At 48.9% G+C, this 18,303-nt stretch overlaps 1 protein-coding gene across 15 annotated transcripts in view; it reads right to left on the bottom strand.

Moving 5' to 3' along the window:
- The window catches only part of Fbrsl1 (fibrosin like 1), an 87,815-nt gene extending 72,136 nt beyond the window's left edge, over window positions 1-15,679 (bottom strand). For 5 of the 15 annotated variants that reach the window (XM_052168407.1, XM_052168401.1, XM_052168408.1 and 2 more), the window contains exon 1: window positions 14,973-15,671. In XM_052168407.1, the coding sequence (XP_052024367.1) occupies window positions 14,973-15,260 (288 nt within the window). In that variant the 5' untranslated portion in view covers window positions 15,261-15,671. Of the gene's footprint in view, window positions 1-14,972 lie in introns of all 15 variants that reach the window. The other 10 variants (XM_052168412.1, XM_052168398.1, XM_052168403.1 and 7 more) reach the window with 4 other exon arrangements.
- Window positions 15,680-18,303: the final 2,624 nt, after the last annotated feature.

Raw genomic sequence — 18,303 nt, 5'->3', positions numbered from 1 at the left:
GCAGTGGTGGCACACGCCTTTAATCCCAGCACTTGGGAGGCAAAGGCAGGGGATTTCTGAATTGGAGGCAAGCCTAGTCTACAGAGTGAGTTCCAGGACAGCCAGGGATATACAGAGAAACCCTGTCTCCAAAAACCCAAATCCAAAAAACAAAAAATAAATAAACAAATAAAAAAAAAATCTTCTGCAGTATACACAAGAGTTTGCAGGTCCTGACTTCATTGTCTCCTCATTGTAGACTATCTAGTCACCTTCTCACAAGAGCCCTGGGCTATCAGACTGTCCTGATGCTAAGGGTTAAGATGTATAAAAGCAAAGATTTTCAGGTTCTATAAGCCTGCACTGTGCATTCAGGGTGTATTAGACCCAAAGTTTAAACAAACAGGTCAACTTAATGGATACTAAGCAATAACAGTCAGACTAGGACCCCACCCAGTCAGGAGGCAAGCCCTGATTTCCCAAAAAACAGGAAGGGAAGAAGAAAATAGTCAGAGATACTGACAGCCACGTGGGCTGCAGAACCAGGCCCCTGCCTCAGGTTTAAATTGACTATCCTCCCTCTGCATCTATTTATTGCCACTTTAATTTTTTTTAAAAAAGATTTATTTATCTATTGTAAGTAGACTGTAGCTGTCTTCACATGCACCAGAAGAGAGCATCGGATCCCATTACAGATGGTTGCCAGCCACCATGTGGTTGCTGGGATTTGAACTCAGGACCTCCGGAAGAGCAGTTGGTGCTCTTAACTGCTGAACCAACTCTCCAGGCTTTTTGCTTTTTAAAAAGACGAAAGACTCAACTGGCCCCTCCAATTCAGCTGGTAAACTCTATGGACTCATCTCACACATGGGATTGTTTTATGAGCCATCTATTCCCCCTTAGCCTAAGGAAGGACTAGTGAGGGACATCAGCTAGTCCCTGCACTAAGAAAAGAGACCTTCTAAATTTCCTTCATCAATGTGTTTGTACACTAGCCTGAGGAAACAAAGATACTCAAGGAGTACTAGCAGGGCTGTCAAACCTCAATTCTGAAACTTTCGATTTAAACTCACTTTGGCCTAACATATTAGGAGAGCAAAGAAAGTGTAAGAGGGGGCTGGAGAGATGGCTCAGCTGGTAAGAGCACCGACTGCTCTTCCAAAGGTCATGAGTTCAAATCCCAGCATCCACATGGTGGCTCACAACCATCCATAAAGAGACCTGGCATCTGAAGACAGCTACAGCGTACTTACATATAATAAATAAATAAATAAACATTAAAAAAAAAAAGAAAAAAAAATAAAGTGTAAGAGGTTGGGCCTGGCAATACACACCTTTAATCCCAACACTAGGAGGGGGAGGCAGGTGGATTTTTGTGAGTTCACGGCCAGCCTAGTCTACAGAGTTCTAGGAAACCTCATCTCAGAAAAACAAAAAACAAAGAGCATCATATCTGGTCTATCTTGGGACTAGTGGGTCATTCTGTCTGTCTGATCACAACACTGCCCAACAGAGCCCAGTAGAACCTGTCTCTAAAAGCCCCCCCACACACACACACACACTTTGGAGCTCACTGGTTTGACATAGCTATATACTCAGATCATCAAAGGGAAATAACATACAATACAGGGCTGTCTTTAGCTGTTCTACAATGTACCTCCCCCTACTGGATAAACACTGAAGCTCAGAGGTTGTGCAGTCACAAACCAGAGCCTCAGGAATTCTGTGAGATACTCATTGCCATCTATATAAAACCAGTACTGAGTTCCTTAAAAGTCAATGTAGACACTAAAAGCTCAAAAATGCCAACCAAAAAGACAGCCTGGTCTTTAGTGCCCTATAGCCTTGTGTCAGGAAACCCTCCTCCAGTACTCTGGGGGAATGCAGCTCCTCCCTATGCTTCTGGCAGAAGCCAAAAACTGGGAGCTCACAGCAGATTTGACTATCATATGCATCTATGTTAGACACCAACCCTCAATCCCAAACACAAGGCCCCAATTGTGGGAACAGCCTCACAGTCATGCCACCCTTCAAACCTGTGTTTCCCTTCTCAGAAGAATACCAGAGCTGAGTGCTTATTAAAGGAAACTGCCCATTCAGCTTTCTCTTTTTCCTGTCTGGTTTTGAGACAGGGTTTCTCTGAGTAACTCTGGTTGTCCTGGACCTCACTATGTAGACCAAGCTAAGCTGGCTTCAAACTCAGAGATCTGCCTGCTTCTATCCCAAGTGCTGGACTCACTATTGCAGACTCACCTCTGCCATTCAATTTTCCAATTCTGACTTAACATGACTATTCCTACCAAATGTTCAATGCAATACCAACAAAATTCTAATTGCACTACAGTAAACCAACCACAGTGAGACTTGCTTCTCTTTGGGGGTCCAAGCTGCTTACCCCCATCATGGCCCTCCTTAGGCTCAGCCTCACTCCTTTTAGGAAGGTACATGCTCACTCCTACACCTGTGACCAACAAACAGAAGGCAAAGCACAGAGGCGTAGTTCAGAACAGTCTGAAACCTTGCATCCCAATTCACGAGACAATACTGACCATAGAAGGCTCTCTGGAGCCCAAGAACCTTACACGCATTCAAGGGCACCTTCTGACCAAACCAACTACTTAAAAATCCCAGCAGCCCTAGCCAGGTAGTAGTGGTAGCACACACCTTTAACCCCTGCACGCAGAGGCAGTCAGATCTGAGGCCAGCCTTATCTAAAAAGTTCCAGGGCAGCCAGGACTACAAGGAGAAATCCTATCTTTGATAAAGGCTCCCCCACCCTACCCCCCACCGCCCCGCGGCGGAGGCAGACCCCCCCCCAAGGGGCTGGAGAGATAACTGAGTGGTTAAAAGCAATGGTTGTTCTTCCAATGAGCATGAAATAAAAATAAGTTTAAAGAAAAATCCCAGCAGCCCTCACACTTCACTCGTGCTAAACCTACCTGCTTACTTGTTCTCTGAGCAGCAGGCCCATGAACCACTAGATCCCTGCAGCCCGCTGACTCCTGTAGGTAATGCCAACTACTGGAGCATCTAATTGCCTCTCCAGCTGCAAATAGAGCTCTCCCACTCAGATCTTCCTCTCTTCAGCTCACACCTCTCCCTAATGGCTTCATTCACAGAACCTGTGTCACATGTTCCCTAGAGGAATATCCATCTCTATAGGCCTTCATAACCTCTTACCAGCTCCAGAAGACTCTAGACCCCATCTCTGAAATCTCCAAGTTCATGGATATCACCTTCATACCCACTTCTCAGCTGCCAGCAGGTTTTAGTTTATAGACCAAGTAAGTAGTGTGGGGTGCCACATGATACAGGGAGGTAAAGAGACCATGCTACTCCAGAGCTGCTGCTATAGTGCTGGGGTTCAAGAAAAGCTGGGGAGGCCAGAGCACCAAGGGGTCCATGGAGCAACTGCTGAACAAAGCATCTTGAGCATTCCACCCACCAAGGTTCTGGGAAAGAACCATCTCTTCAGATCCCAGTCCAGTGGCTCCATTATGCACAGCGCTGTCTGGGCAGAGGGTCACCTGGAGATAAATCAGACCTTGTTCCAGCTAAACAAGGTGAAGAGGTCTGAAGCACTGACATTAGCAGTACTATTCAGAGAGGAGCTACAACTAGACAGGGAAGCATGCAGGCCACTTGAAAAAAAATTAAGCTTATCCTCGACTAGCTTGCAAATAAATGAGATTCACACCGCAGTTATTATATTGGGCTTTGTCAATTACTGGAGCAGAGGCGCGCACGTGTGTGTGTGTGTGTGTGTAATAATTCCTAATCTACTCTTCCAACTGCTGGCCTGGCTACCTCCCTGGCAATATACCCCAGATACTTGCCGTTCTCCTGGCCATGTGCTCATGCTCTCTCCTAGAGATGGCTTCCATACTCCTCACGTTCTCTATCTCCAGCCAGGTTACTCCAAACCTACCTATCTCCAATCCCTCCAGTAGTTGGCTGTACCTAATTTTACTTAACCAATAGGTTTTTTTTCCCCTTTGTTTTATTTGCATTCCAGTCATTGCCCCCCCCCCCCCCACAGTTCCACAGCACATTCCTCCTACCTAGCCTCCCGGAGGTTGCTCCACCCCACACATTTAATCAATAGTTTTAAATAAAGGAACAAGGTTTGCATAAGAAAAGCAGAGAAGTCCCACCTAGGCCCAGACCTTCCGTTAGAATTTAGCATTAAAATACGTAGCAATTGACCAAACCTAGAGAGTCACGTGCAGGGGGCCCACTTCTAGCTATTACCTACAGGGTGTGACCTCTACGGACTCCTACCAAGCTCTAGTCCATGTTGCTGGCCTGGGCAATAGTTCTGAAATCAGTCTCCACAATCAGTGCATAACATTTTCTTCCTTCCAGCTCCAATTTGTTGAAAGGCCATGGTCCTTTCAGAAAGACTATAGCCTTGTCCTCTGATCCCATTTCTTTTTGGGGCATTTTTTCCCTCTGAGCTGCTGTGAAGACTGAGCCCTAGGGGCAAGGTCAACAAGGGCAATGCCCTAAAGGTAGCAAGCAGTTTGCTAGAAAGAGGAAAGTGTAGGAAGACCTATGGGCTCTCAGGTCTAACTCCACAGCCCACTTGGGGCCACTCTGAGAGGATGTAGGTTGTGTATTTCAGACACAGACTTTGCCACAGTCCTAAAAACAAGAAATTAGATCATGTAGATTTGAGTGAGGACAGTTAAAAGGAGTGGAAACCCAGATGAACAAAGTGGTTCCAGAGCCAACTGGTGTGCAAAGGCAGGAAAGAAGGTGAGAAGGTTTGGAGCTCTAGGGCAAAAGGCCCCTTTGCACACTGCTGAAGGCTGCTCCAGGATATCCTGGGAGCTGTGGCTTTCAAGTTCCCCTACCCTAGTCAAGATAGACTGGATCCTCAGTGCGCTCCCACTGGAATACTCCTGAGGGACAGTCTACCCTAAGCCATGTTTCCTGGCCTATCCTCTTTAGCCAGAGACAAGGCAGGTCAACAACCCATCTGTCACAAAAGCACTTTCTCCAAGTACTAGGAAGACACACCTCATGTCTAACTTCTGCCACACTCCAGGCCCCCTCAAGCTTCAGCACAGCTGCTGCTCAGCTGTCATCCAGGGCGTCTCCCCAAAGCCTCTTCAGCAGTACAGGGGTAGCTGAAGCCAGTCTGGATGTTTCTGATGCCACAAGCCTGGGACATTAAAATGGATGGGGGAAGGTAAGGGGCCAGTTCTCCTCTCTGCACTGGAGGTTCACAGCAAGTGGCCCAGTTGTGGTCTAGCAGTGTCTATCTGGTGCAGATTGAGTCTAACAGGTAGACTCAGGTACCTAAACATGTTCAGAGGACTCTCATCCTAGTGTCCAGTGGCTGGCAGGAGAATAAGCACATGCTGCCTCACCACCCTTCCTGCAGACAAGGAACTAAGACCCAGAGCAAGAAGAAGGTTTTCCCAGGCAGTTTACAGACCTCCCTGATCCACCTGGCTGGCAAGGCTGAGGGCAAAGGGCCTCTTCCTAGAAGCTAGGAGACAGTGGTTGTACTGCTGGAGGATATGTAAATGCCCTGAGACAGGCTCATGGTGCTCCTGGGACCCTAGAAGAAAATGTAGATTTTATTCCTGGATGACAGAAAACCCCTGGAACTGGAGCCTTGAAAAATAAGTATATTCCCAACTCTGTTTGACCAATCCCTATTTCAGATGAAGGGGGAAGCTAGGGATAGTGAAAAAAAAATCACCATCTCACCTCAATTAGAAGAAGCCACTTGCTCTTCCTGGGCAGTCACTGTGTTCCTTCCCTGCCTGGATCTGGGCCATTCAGTCCCAGTTTTAAGTGTATTGGCAACATGGAATGAGGGAAGGGCGGTTCATACAAAACAGAATCTGGTCAAGGACAACCAAAGCCCTACAGTAGGAGCAGTACCCCCAGAACCAGGGTTTGAGGGGATAGTGTCAGGGCAGATGAGAAGGAGCCCTATGAGATCTCTGGCTTTTAAAGGCACAGAATGGTGGGTTTCAGGTCCCCCTGAAGTGAACTCTTTGGGTCCTCAAAGTACCCAAGAGTATCCAAGGTAGCTTCTTTTTTTGTTTTTTAAGATTTCTTTCTTTATTATATGTAAGTACACTGTAGCTGTCTTCAGAAGCTTTTTCTTCTTGCTCTGGCTCCACTCACTCTAGCTGTTTTCAGACACCTCAGAAGAGGGCATCAGATCTCATGGATGGTTGTGAGCTATCATGAGGTTGCTGGGATTTGAACTCACGACCTTCAGAAGAGCAGTTGGCGCTCTTAACTGCTGAGCCATCTCTCCAGCTTCCAACACAGCTTTCTTAAACCACTATGAGATGAGTGTTGTGGGGACTCAGGTAGTGCTCTAGTGCCATGTTCTATCTGAGATGCTAAAAAAGGTATGAGTGTTCCTCAGCGCAACATGAGCTGTTCTGTGTGGTGTCTATTGAAAGTTGGACAGAGAGCTGCTGAGTTTGTGGCCTCATGTGCAGAGCTTTCTAGCCCAGACAGGTGCCAGTTGCAGCATGTGTAGTATATACAGTTGTGCATTGGGCTGGGTCCTGGTAGAAACCTGGCCATGGCCTGGCTTGACAGCCCGACTCTGATTCTCACGTGAAGCAGCTGCCCCTGGACTTAGGATGCCTCAGTGGTGCCTGCATATGCTGTACCAGCCAGTCCCTCTGGCTGTAAGGAATAGAGGAGCGTGTCAAAGTTCCTGTGGTGTCCCTCAAAGCAAACCCTAGCTGTTACCCACCACTGCCTAGTTGCTTCGTGGCAGAACCAGGTCAGTGCTGCACTGTCTTCAAGATACAGGTGGTTGGAGGATTTTGTCGGGGTGGTTTTCCTTGTGGTAGCCCCCAAAGAGGCTGCAGTGATATTCTCATCCTCATGCAGAAACAGGCACAGAGTATAGTAAGGCAGGAGTGTAGACTGCTGGTGAGTCTCTGGTGAAATCTGGGCATAGATTCCCAGAGAGTGGCCAGCTCCTTTTCTCGCTTTGTCCCATGTTGGTAATAACCCTTGCTTGGCATCTGATTGACCAGCTGACTCCTGACTTCCATGTCCAGCTCTTTGCATTTTGGCTGTGGTCCTTACCCCTCTCTGCAGTGTCTTGTCCATCCTGACAATTTTCCTCATCTTTGAAGGTCGTGAGTTCAAATCCCAGCAACCTCATGATGGCTCACAACCATCCATGAGATCTGATGCCCTCTTCTGAGGTGTCTGAAAACAGCTAGAGTGAGTGGAGCCAGAGCAAGAAGAAAAAGCTTCTGAAGACAGCTACAGTGTACTTACATATAATAAAGAAAGAAATCTTAAAAAACAAAAAAAGAAGCTACCTTGGATACTCTTGGGTACTTTGAGGACCCAAAGAGTTCACTTCAGGGGGACCTGAAACCCACCATTCTGTGCCTCTTTCTCCACAGCCCTCAAACTCTAACAACACCCCTCAATGCCCTCCTGACACTAACTGGTGACAGACCTTACAGGTAACCTTAGGGGCATAGGTAGGGAGGAATGGATAGGATAGAGGCTCACCTCAATGGTCCAGTCAGCCTGGTCACCCCAATATCCAGGCCAGACCTGCTTACTCATGTGCTATGAGACATACCTATAGCCAGAGATCTGATGAAGTCTGATGAGATGACAAAATCTCATTGGTTATAAACTTAGGGACCTTCAGTTCTGCAAACTGAAACAAAAGGATCCTTTCTAATCTTCAGTTCAGAGAACAGGCTCCTGGCAAAGAGCGGGCCTAGGTGGCATCACACTCCCTCAAGCCCTCTAGAGCCTTACCAATCTGCTAGTGTCAGAATCATCATGCTCTCCTTGCTGGGTGAAGCAGATACTCCACAAACCCTTAGGCTTAGCCTCTACAATCAAGGGCTGCCTGCCTTCTGTTTTGCTTACAGAGAAAGTAGTTCACGACACAGGTGACACTGCACACATAGTCCACATGCAAAGCAGAGAGAGCCCTGGGGCCTGCAGGCTGAGAGCCAGCCAGGTACTTCCTGTTCCACCATAATGTTCTGACTAGTTTCGAACTCTACTCTATACACAGTCTCCATCACATTCCTCCCACCCCCATACCATCAACCAGAGATGGAAGCCAAAACCACACCCAAGCACATGTGGGAGCAGATGTTCTAACCCACCTAGCAGCAGCTGACCCAGTGGGTGGAAGAGCTGTAGGCTAACACTGGGCCTGGATTTAAGCCTGGATCATCTCGGGAATGGGTAGCTCATGGAAGGAAATAAGGAAGCTGTCCAATTGACTGTGGAGTCTGGATGGAGGGGTGCTGAGGTAAGCAGCTTGGGTCACTGGGGCTTGAGTGGACTAGGCCCCTCCCAGACTTCTGAACACTACAAGCTGGGTGAGGTGCCCAGGCCTTAGCAGATGGGCACTGCTATGCACCGTGTACATACCAGGTCTTAGCTTCTGCTCATAGGCTGCCTCCTGATAAGACTTCCTGACTTGAAAGCCAGGCCTCACCACCAACCACCCTGACCAAACTGGTCACCAGTTAAGAAGGCTTCAGGAACCTGAGAATTTTGTCTAGTAAAAGAAGTAGCTATTCTAGAATGCAGGAAAAAAGAGAAATCTAGTAGAGCTAGCAGAACCAGTCTTAGACCAACCCCTCCAGGAATACAGCAACAAAGCTCATAGCCAAAACCTGAGATGGACTCCACCCATATACCCTCTCTGGGGTTCCAGAGACACCTGAACAGCTAACAACTGAAATGTTCCTGGATCCCAAGAACAAAACCCAGGCTCAGTCAGCAAGCCAGGAAGGTGCTTCAACAGTGTCCCCATAAGATGCTGCACATCAGAACCAAAGTTGGAGGGCCCTCACAGGGGAAGGAAAGATGCTAGAGAAACACCATCAACCCGTGGCTCTAGCAGTGCTAAGAGATGCAAACTGAAGGCAGAGTAAATTTACAGTTATAAACAAAAGCAAGATGACCAGAGTCAAGTGCTGGAAGTCTGAATGAGAACAAGAGTACTACAGCTGCCAGGCAGTGGTGGCGCACACCTTTAATCCCAGCCCTTGGGAGGCAGAGGCAAGCGGATTTCTGAGTTTGAGGCTAGCCTGGTCTACAGGAGCAAATGGGAAAATACCTTTCTCACTGAAGCAGAATAAGAATTGAGGGGAAAAGTGCAACAAACAGGGCTGGATGGCTCAGCAGTTAAAAGCACTGACTGCTTTTCCGAAAGGTCCTGAGTTCAATTCCCAGCAACCACATGGCTCACAACCATCTGTAATGAGATCTGATGCCCTCTTCTGGTGTGTCTGAAAGCAGCTACAGTGTACTTACATATAATAAATAAATCTTAAAAAAAGCGCAACAAACAAAACAAAACTATACTCATTCAAGAACAACCAAGGGGCTTAGAAATGTGTGGAGCACTGGCCTAGCATGGTCAGGATGACTGTGCCACATGTTTATTATTCCAGCACTTGGAAGACAGAGGCAAGTTAACAACTACACAGCAAATTCAAGGCCAGGATGACCAAGAAACAAACTACCCTCAAAGCCCAGCTCTGACAACCACTGGTAGCTCAGTCTCCTCAAGTGCCACACTAGGCCTGTTCCTAGAGCACTGTCCATGCACATCTGAATCTGGTAGGGGTGGGGGCGGGGTGGGGGTCAGTGGTGAAGAGAGAAGGAACAGAACACAGATCCCTGATGTCTCCTTAGGGGCAGACAATCAGACAGAAAGGGGCAGCCTGCTAGAGGAGCAGAAAGAGTCCCACTGGGACGTGAGGTACTGTGCCCTGTTGTAGCTTTCCTAAGCAAGCAGACAGCCGGGGAAAGAGCGTTCCAAGCAGAGAGCAGTTCCAAGCCAAGGTCCAGGGTTGAAGTGGGCATATGGGGACTCAGGGGAGGCAGATGTGGCTATAAGGATCCAGATGGATAGAGAAGCTCAACCCAGGAGGTATCTGGCCCAATAAGCTAAAAAGAAAAGCTTTCTATGACCACAGGTAAGGGGTTTCCAAGAGATAAATGAGACTCTTCAAAAATCTATACAGTTGGAGAAAAGGGGTGCCTGCATCAGAGTGCTAGCCAAGAAGCTGTCTGCTCCAGACAAGGCCTTGGCATTGGACAGGCTACCCAAGATACTCTGTGCATTCATATGGGCCAAAGGGCCTGAGATGGCCTTGCTTTCACATGATGTGTCCATTCATCTCAGAGAAACTGGTCTTTCCCTCCCTGCGCCACCGCCACCCCCACCCCCTCCAGCTGTAGGACCAACACCAGCTGTGAATGCCCAGCACAGTCTAAGATTAGGTTAGGTTACTGGCTTCAGGCTGAACCTCACACCAGGAAACAGCCACACGGAGGTACCAGGCTCCTAAACAAAAAATGTCTCCTGCCATAGCTCTCTTCTCTCCTCACCTAGATGTCTGTCTGGTCTCAGTTCCCACAGCTATGTACAAACAGACAGGGCAGGGTATACAGATCCTGAACCATATGGGGCACTCCCTACCCAGCCCACCAGCAGCTCACAGAAGGACCACCCACCCCAGAACACAGACAGGGTGAACACAGCCTTCCCAAGCCGTGTCCCAAGAACCTAAGAATCTGTACTTGAAAACTTGAGACTCATGATAAACCCACAGGTCTAGTTTGCTGCTCAAGCCATTCTGAGAGGTCAGAGCAGACTGGTAGCCCTGGCTGTCCTGGAACTCAAGAGATCCACCTACCTCTGCCTCTGGAGTTCTGGATTAAAGAGGTGTGCACCTGCCGGGCAGTGGCCTGTAATCCCAGCACTTGGGAGGCAGAGGCAGGCGGATTTCTGAGTTCGAGGCCAGCCTGGTCTACAGAGTGAGTTCCAGGACAGCCAGGACTACACAGTGAAACCCTGACTCAAAAAACCAAAAAAAAAAAAAAAAAAGAGGTGTGCACCATCATACCCTGTCTCAACAGTTTAAACACAGCATTGTACACAGTGTGGTTGTTTCATAGACATATTTTATGAATTATCAGTCACATTGGGCTCAGCGGGTAAGAGCACTGACTGCTCTTCTGAAGGTCCTGAGTTCAAACCCCAGCAATCACAAGGTGGCTCACAACCATCAATGAGATCTGACACCCTCTTCCGGAGGGTCTAAAGACAGCTACGGTGTACTTATATATAATAATAAATAAATCTTTGGGCCAGAGTGAGGCGGGCCTGGGGTGAGGAGAAGTCCTGAGTTCAATTCCCAGAAACCACATGATGGCTTACAACCATCTGCACAGCTACAGTGTACTCATATACATAAAATAAACAAATCTTTCAAAAAGACCGGGCAGTGGTAGCACATGCCTTAAATCCTTCTAGGGAGGCAGAGGCAGGCGGATTTCTAAGTTCGAGGACAGCCTGGTCTACTGAGTAAGTTTCAGGACAGCCAGGGCTACACAGAGAAACCCTGTCTCAAACAAACAAACAAACAAACAAACAGAAAAAGTAACTCATGAGCACCATAGCACACAGCATTTGGGGGAATTTTTCTTTTCATCTTTGTCCCCAGTATAGTTCACAATGCACAGGGGTAAGAAGCTATAATTTTCCTTCCCTAGACAATATAGCTCTACTCCATTGTAAGGCACATCCCTCAACTTCACTTAGGTGATAATGGCTATCCAGCTGTGCCTCCTTTGGGAATTATCCTCCTCCCATTGTAGATGGCATCTCATCCATATATCCAACTGCATCTCCACTGTGAGGAACCTTCCACCCACTCACCATAAATGACACATATGTGCCCAGTTGCCTTCTTGTGCTCCTCCTTCCCTGTGTAGATAGCATAGCTCTCTATGGCCACTCTAAGGAATCCTTTATGTACAAGTGACATAGTTGTTGCTATGACTCCACTGTGAGTAAATAGCACCTCCCGTCACGTGTAGGGGGATACCTATCCCTGATAACTTCCCTAGACGGAGGCTCTAAAATACAGCAGACACCCATGGAATGTGGCACTGGAACTGAAGCAACAGGATACCAATTCTTTTTATCTAGTTTTGTTTTTCAAGACAGGGTTTCTCTGTGTAGCCCTGGCTGACCTGGAACCAGCTATGTAGTAGACCAAGCTGGCCTTGAACAGAGATCCTCTGCCTCTGCCTCCAGAGCACTGGGAGTGCCTGCACCACCTCCACCACCACCACCACCACCACCACCACCACCACCACCACCACCACCACCACACATTTATCTTAAGGAGCTTGACATTCTGATCACCCTCAATCAACCTGCACAAACAAATCAACAAAATCACATGACATGAAAGCACAGGTGGTTTCTGCTTGTAGATGGTATTAAAAACCGTTCTCTTGACACTGGCCACCTTAAAGCTACATTGGGCCTGAGCCCTGCTCCCCATATTCTTAGCCCTAAGGGATAGAAAGTGTTTGTCTGCCTGGGGCAGAATACAGGGCTCAGCCTGCCTCCTAAAAATACAGGTACAAGCACAACTTGTTCAGCGACCTAAGCACATGTACTGAGTGGAGAGGATGCTTCTGCCCCTAAACCAGTTCCTCACCCTTTCACTGCCGGGTGATGGAGCAGTCTCCTCTCACCTTTGTCAGTACACCAGTAGAATTGTTACAAGGAAGAAAATCTACTTTTCCTAAATGCCGGAGGGTGGAACCATAGTTCTATGGATCCCTGTCCTTTACTCCCCAACCTGTTAAGATCACACCAGCAGGCATGCCCTCAGTTCCAGGATGAGGAGGCTCTTAGTCTAAATCTGTGGCTAGGTGCCAGGCTGCATGCACCCTTTAACCAACAATCACTACCATGACATTTGGGAAAGTGGCTACCCACACAGACTCAAAAGTGTCAAAGATTGCATCCCCTACAAGGACAAAGGGAGATGAACAGAGATATCTGAGGCTACCCTGGCACAGGGAGCCTGCACAGACATTCTCAAATAAGATAATGGGACATTCTTCCATACATCTCACAAGCCATTCACATATACTGAACGCCTTTGGGGGGATTATGCAGACTTTGCTGACACTCAAATAGTGTCATGGCATGTGGGGCTCCTAAAGTCACTGTTGAGAAGAGCTCTTCCTCTGGGCTGGAGTCCTGCCAATCCTGAGAATGTGGCAGCCCCTCTCCCCCAACAAGTGAGGCTGCAAGGGAACCAGCAGCAGGACAGTCCAGACTGTAAACTACAGTCTGCTTGTGTCTCAGATCTCTCATCTAGTTGCAGTGTCCAAACCTGCTTATAAGGTCATTTGAAGGGATAAATGAATTTGTATCTGTAAAGACAACCAGAAGAATGAACTAGTCAACACTATGATAGGATGGGATTATAAATTACTTGATCTCAGAGAGAAAGTCCACTACAGTTTACCAGTAAATGAGACCCAGCAAAACTCTTCTAGACACAATCTATATCTGTTCAGAAACCAAGTACTTTTCAAGGCCAAACTCAGAAGTGAGGCTGGTTTTTGTACAGGTGTAAGGAGAGGCAGGACAATCTCTTAGAACCTGGATAAGCAAGTGAGATTCTATAAGTCAAGCCTTTAGATGTGGACTAGAAGAGGTGGGGAAAAGGGGAATACAATTGGAGCCAACACAAGCAGTCCATTTAGATTCAAATGGGCTGGTCTAATAATGACAGCCTTAAGGCAGTAACTCTGGGCTTCCTAAAGGGCCATTCCTCTCTAAGTTGTGTCTTGGTTGTTTCCTTCTGGGTACAGGGAACCTGTAGGCAAAACCCTCCCATTGACAAGTTTGAAGGGCAGAATCCCAGGCATACCAATCAGTCAAGTCTCCACAGTGTGGAAGAAGGTGAGACCAAATGGTGTGTAATGGCACCAAACAGTATGGTGAGGCTGTAAAGCCTGAGATCCAGAAGAGGCCCAAATTAGAAATGTGGAAAAGGCTAAACGGATGTGCAGGCTCTTTTCAGTTCTTTATGGGCCTAGCAGACACAGGTGTGGCAAGGTAGGAAATGAGATTGCAGACCTGTAGTATGTGGTACCATGGCTGCAAAGTAGGGGCCTGCAGTGTCTGGCTGTGTCATTACCATCACTAAGGCAGAAACCCCAAAGCCTTTGTGTCTTAGCACATCAAGACCAGACACAATACAGCACAACCCACAAAAATCATGTTTGTTTGGGATCTTTGGCTTGGACCCAGAACTCATCTCAAGTTCCCCAGAAGACACAGTTGAACACAGGTGAGCCTCGGCCCTACCTGCGAATCAAACAAACCCATCTCAGAGCTATTCACAGTGGCTGGCCATCACCATCTGATCCTCTACAGACCCAGCAGACCTCAGAGTTAGAATATGAACTTGGAGGGAGACTCCATTTAGACATCCAATGAGCCCCCCCCTTCTCAAGCTTGGCCTGAAACTGGGGAATCGCAGGTATCATCCAGGGCAAGAGTGAAATGGGTTGCAGTGTTCCCTGAGATCACAGCCCAGCAAATAAGATGTGGCTCCCAAAGGGCTCACTCAGAAGATTTCTGAATTCCCAGGGGTTTGAAGGTTTTGTTAAGTGTCCTGAAGTCCTGACCAGCATTTCCAACCACTTGAGTTCCAAAGACACACTGGCTACTCACTCACTCATTGACCACCTCTCTCACTTCCTTCTCTACTAACCTGAGTTCAGGTAGGAACGACACTTTGCTCAGCAAATATTGTGCATGACAACTCAAACACGTAGTATTTTTAGTAAACCTATTGCCTATATACCCATGCAATAAATAATCATCAAGAAGGTTTGCCAGTTGACTCCCAGTTCCCTCCAAACAACCCTTAAGAGATCACCGAACTGGAAGAATCCCAAGTATCCATTTTATCGTCGCTGCCTCCCGAGGCCCAACAATGTCCAATTCCCCAGCTGGTCCCGGACGCAACGATAACTTGGCAACAAGTAACAACCGCTGCAAAGCCCGCTTGGGTAGCGTGGTTTAAATCCTCCCACACACCCCTCAAGGTGCAGCGCGGGCTCAGGAGGCGTGCGTATGGGTTTCCTTGGTCCCGGGTCTGGCCTTCCAGCCCACCTACCTCCAGGGCCTCCAGGGTGCTGAAGCTGGCTATAGCGAAGCCGTCAATAACCTCCTCCTCCTGCGAGCTGGACTCGCGGCGACGGCGCCGCGGGGGGCGCGCTGCGCGCAGAGGCGTAGGGCGCTGAGGTGGCGCGCTGTGGAGTCCCGCGTTCTCCTTGCCAGGACTGGGCTCTGGCTCCTCACCCGACGACGGGCTCTGCGCGCGGGCGTCCCGGGCGGCTTCCCGACGCCGGCCGCGATCTCGCTGCGCGCGCGAGCGCCGGCTTGGCCGGACCTTGGCCTCCATGGCGGCGCCGCGGCGGTGACCTTGGCGCCCCGCGCCGCCTGCTACGCCGTGCCGCCGGGCTGCGAGGGCGCCGTGCGGGCTCGGGGCCGGGGCGGGCTCGGGACCGGGGCGGGCATGCCGGGCGCGGGCTCTCAGCACCGGACGCCGCGCGGGCTAGGACCCCGGGTCCGGCGCATCGGAGTGCGGCCGGCTCTCAGCGGCCCTAGACCAGGCCCCCAGGGACACAGCCCCTGGCGACCGGCGGGCAGCGGAAGAAGGCGGCTGGTGGCGGAGCTTCTGAGCACCGGGACCGTGAGGCAGACTCAGTAGTGGCAGCGGCCAGAGCGGATAACAACTGACGCACTTCCGCCGGGCCGGACTGCCAGAGGAAGCGGGCGCAGCCGGGGGAGGCTGACCCGTCGACTCCGCCCCGCCCTGGCCCCGCCCTGACCCCGCCCTTCCGGACTAGATGGCTCTGCGCTGAGCTGCCCCTCGCCCTTTCACATTAAGCCCCGCCCTCGAGAAGGAGGGTTTGGCGGCCTTCCCTTTGCTCCGCCCCTGCAACAGGCCACACCCGTTTGCGCACTTCTCTTTAGAATTCCGCCCTCCCCTCTTCAGACCACGCCCCACTCCTCCCGGCTCCACCTCTCTTCTCTAAGCTTTCTGTTCCTTAAGCCCCGCCCTTACCTTTCGGTCCTGTTCAGGGCGCTGAGCCTAGCCGTGGTCAGATCCTTCCTACTTCTTGCCCCACTTTATTGACCACGCCTACTAAGCAATTAGTGCTCACATACAAGTACTGCCCAGCCACCTGCGGCGAGTTTGGTCAGCGCCGCCCCTTCCGCCCTTCACGTAGGAGGTATTGGGTCTATGCACCTACAGTAGCTTCCGGCAAACTGAGTGGAAGCACGTGAGAGAGTAGGCAGGTTGGTTCTGGTTCCCACTGTGTATGTCATCCTCCACCTGCAAGCCCTCAAACCCAGTCACACCCTGGTCCCCAAGCAAAATTAGATAGCTCTCTGAAAACCAAACCCACCAGTCTTAGAGATCTGCCTACACTAAGTCCAAGGACCTGGGGACTGCTGCTAGGAAATTCAAAGCTAGACAAAGCCGTGGGTTTCCTCAGCAACTTACCCAGTTGGAATGTCCTGGAGCTGGCCACTAATTCACATAATAATTACTCAAAAACCTCCGAGGTACTTTGATGACTTTCAGAAGTGGGAACATTTGACATGAAGAAAGAGGAGGTGTCACAGCTCGTTGAGCACTGAGTGAAAAGTGTCACTGAGCTATGCCTACACCTAAGCACAGAGGCCCATAAAGGAAGCAGACACAGCTGGAGAAAGCTCCTGGACAAGACCTCAAGTGCACATTATCTGGCTCCTGAGAAGGCCGAAGGTTCTCTGCCATAGTGTCCCTCGGGGCATCTGGGAACAAGGCCTACCATCCTCAAGTGCTCTTTCACTTGACAACACAGGGACTAACACACCTGACAGCCTAGCTGGGGGAGGGGGAGGTCTTCCTTCCCTTCCCATTCCAGATTTTATTTAAAAACTACTCAGAGCTAGCATCCAACTAGCTAAGAATCCTGTTGGAAAGACGCAGAACCAAAGCAGCTTCTAGTTCCTGCTGACTCTTTTAGACAACTCCTCCTGAGACCACCCATCCCAGCTTGTGGGGAGTTCCCCTCCAGGCCAAGCCTTTTCCACTCCAGGAACTACGGGCTGAGACCTTTTTGACGTTTTCAACAGAAATAAAAAGTATCCTTGTGCCGGGCGGTGGTGGTACACACTTTTAATTCTAGCACTTGGGAGGCAGAGGCAGACAGATTTCTGAGTTCGAGGTTAGTCTACAGAGTGAGTTCCTGGACAGCCAGGGCTATACAGAGAAACCCTGTCTCGAAAAAAAAAAAAAAAAACAACAAAAAAGTATCCCTGCTTGCTTACCAGTAGGGTCTCCTACGTTCTCAAATGCATTGCCCCAGTAAAAGGCAGGGGCTCCAGAGACCAGGCTAGGGACTTTTTTTTTTTTTTTTTTTTTTTTTTTTTTTTTTGGTGTTTTTCGAGACAGGGTTTCTCTGTGTATGGGACATTTCTTTTTCGGTTTCTTCCCGTCCAATGTCCATAGCTCTCCTGGGATTAAAAACTCCATTAATTCATTTCCTATTTAGAGACCAGCCATGGCCTCCCTGGAGGAATGGGACTCTAACTCAGTTGTTCCCTAGAGGAGGAAAGACATCTGAACTGATTTTTTTTCCCCACAAGACACAGGGAGAGAAGCAGGCCTAAGAGAGGCTAGAACATGCTTCATTTGCCTGGACTGTGAACCTGGCTCATTTGCTTCCACTTGCAGGACCATTTTGATGACCTGTGTTCACCCAGGTTGGCAAACACTTGCTAAAGTTTGTGATGCAATTTATACTAGTTTCTTAGTGGAAATGATAATCCTAGCTACCTGTAGGTGGAAACCCCACCAACATAGGGACACTCAAAAAAAAAAAAAAAAACCAACCCGTACGCTTCCCAAGCACTGGTCTACATCCCAGGCTTTTGCCTGATTCCCCACAGTTCTGATTCTCGCCCATGCCTCCTGCGGTTGAGGCTATCACGGGTTCCCCTTGTTATAAGGGATTACAGGTCATTTCTGTGAGTTCTTAGTTTTGTAGATAAAGGTATTTACCAATGCAAAGGAAAAAACTTGAGGAAGTTTTATTAGAGTTTGAGAGAAAAAAACAAAATAGGGTGTGCAAGCTGTATCTCCCAACAGCAGCTGGGAGAAGGAACTTGGGTGAGATGAAAGTCATGCTTTCAATTGAGTCAGAAGTCAGGTTCAGCATTGGGAGTAGACAAACAGCTGCACTGGGTAGGGGTCTTCAGTTGGAGTGAGAATACCAGAATGCCAGAGTATCGGGGTAAGTAGGCTTAGAATTCTGACCACTAAGGAGAGAAGAGGTGGGTGGGTAAAGAAACAGTCTTTTTAAAGTAAAAATACAGAAAAGAGGACAAGCTTAGCATAAAGATCTGTAAACAATTGGATCCAGGGAGAGACTTCTGGCATCTATAAACTG

This window comes from Apodemus sylvaticus, chromosome 22, assembly GCF_947179515.1.
Source record: "Apodemus sylvaticus chromosome 22, mApoSyl1.1, whole genome shotgun sequence".
Taxonomy (NCBI): Eukaryota; Metazoa; Chordata; class Mammalia; order Rodentia; family Muridae; genus Apodemus; species Apodemus sylvaticus.
This window is presented reverse-complemented; position numbering and strand designations above follow the sequence as displayed.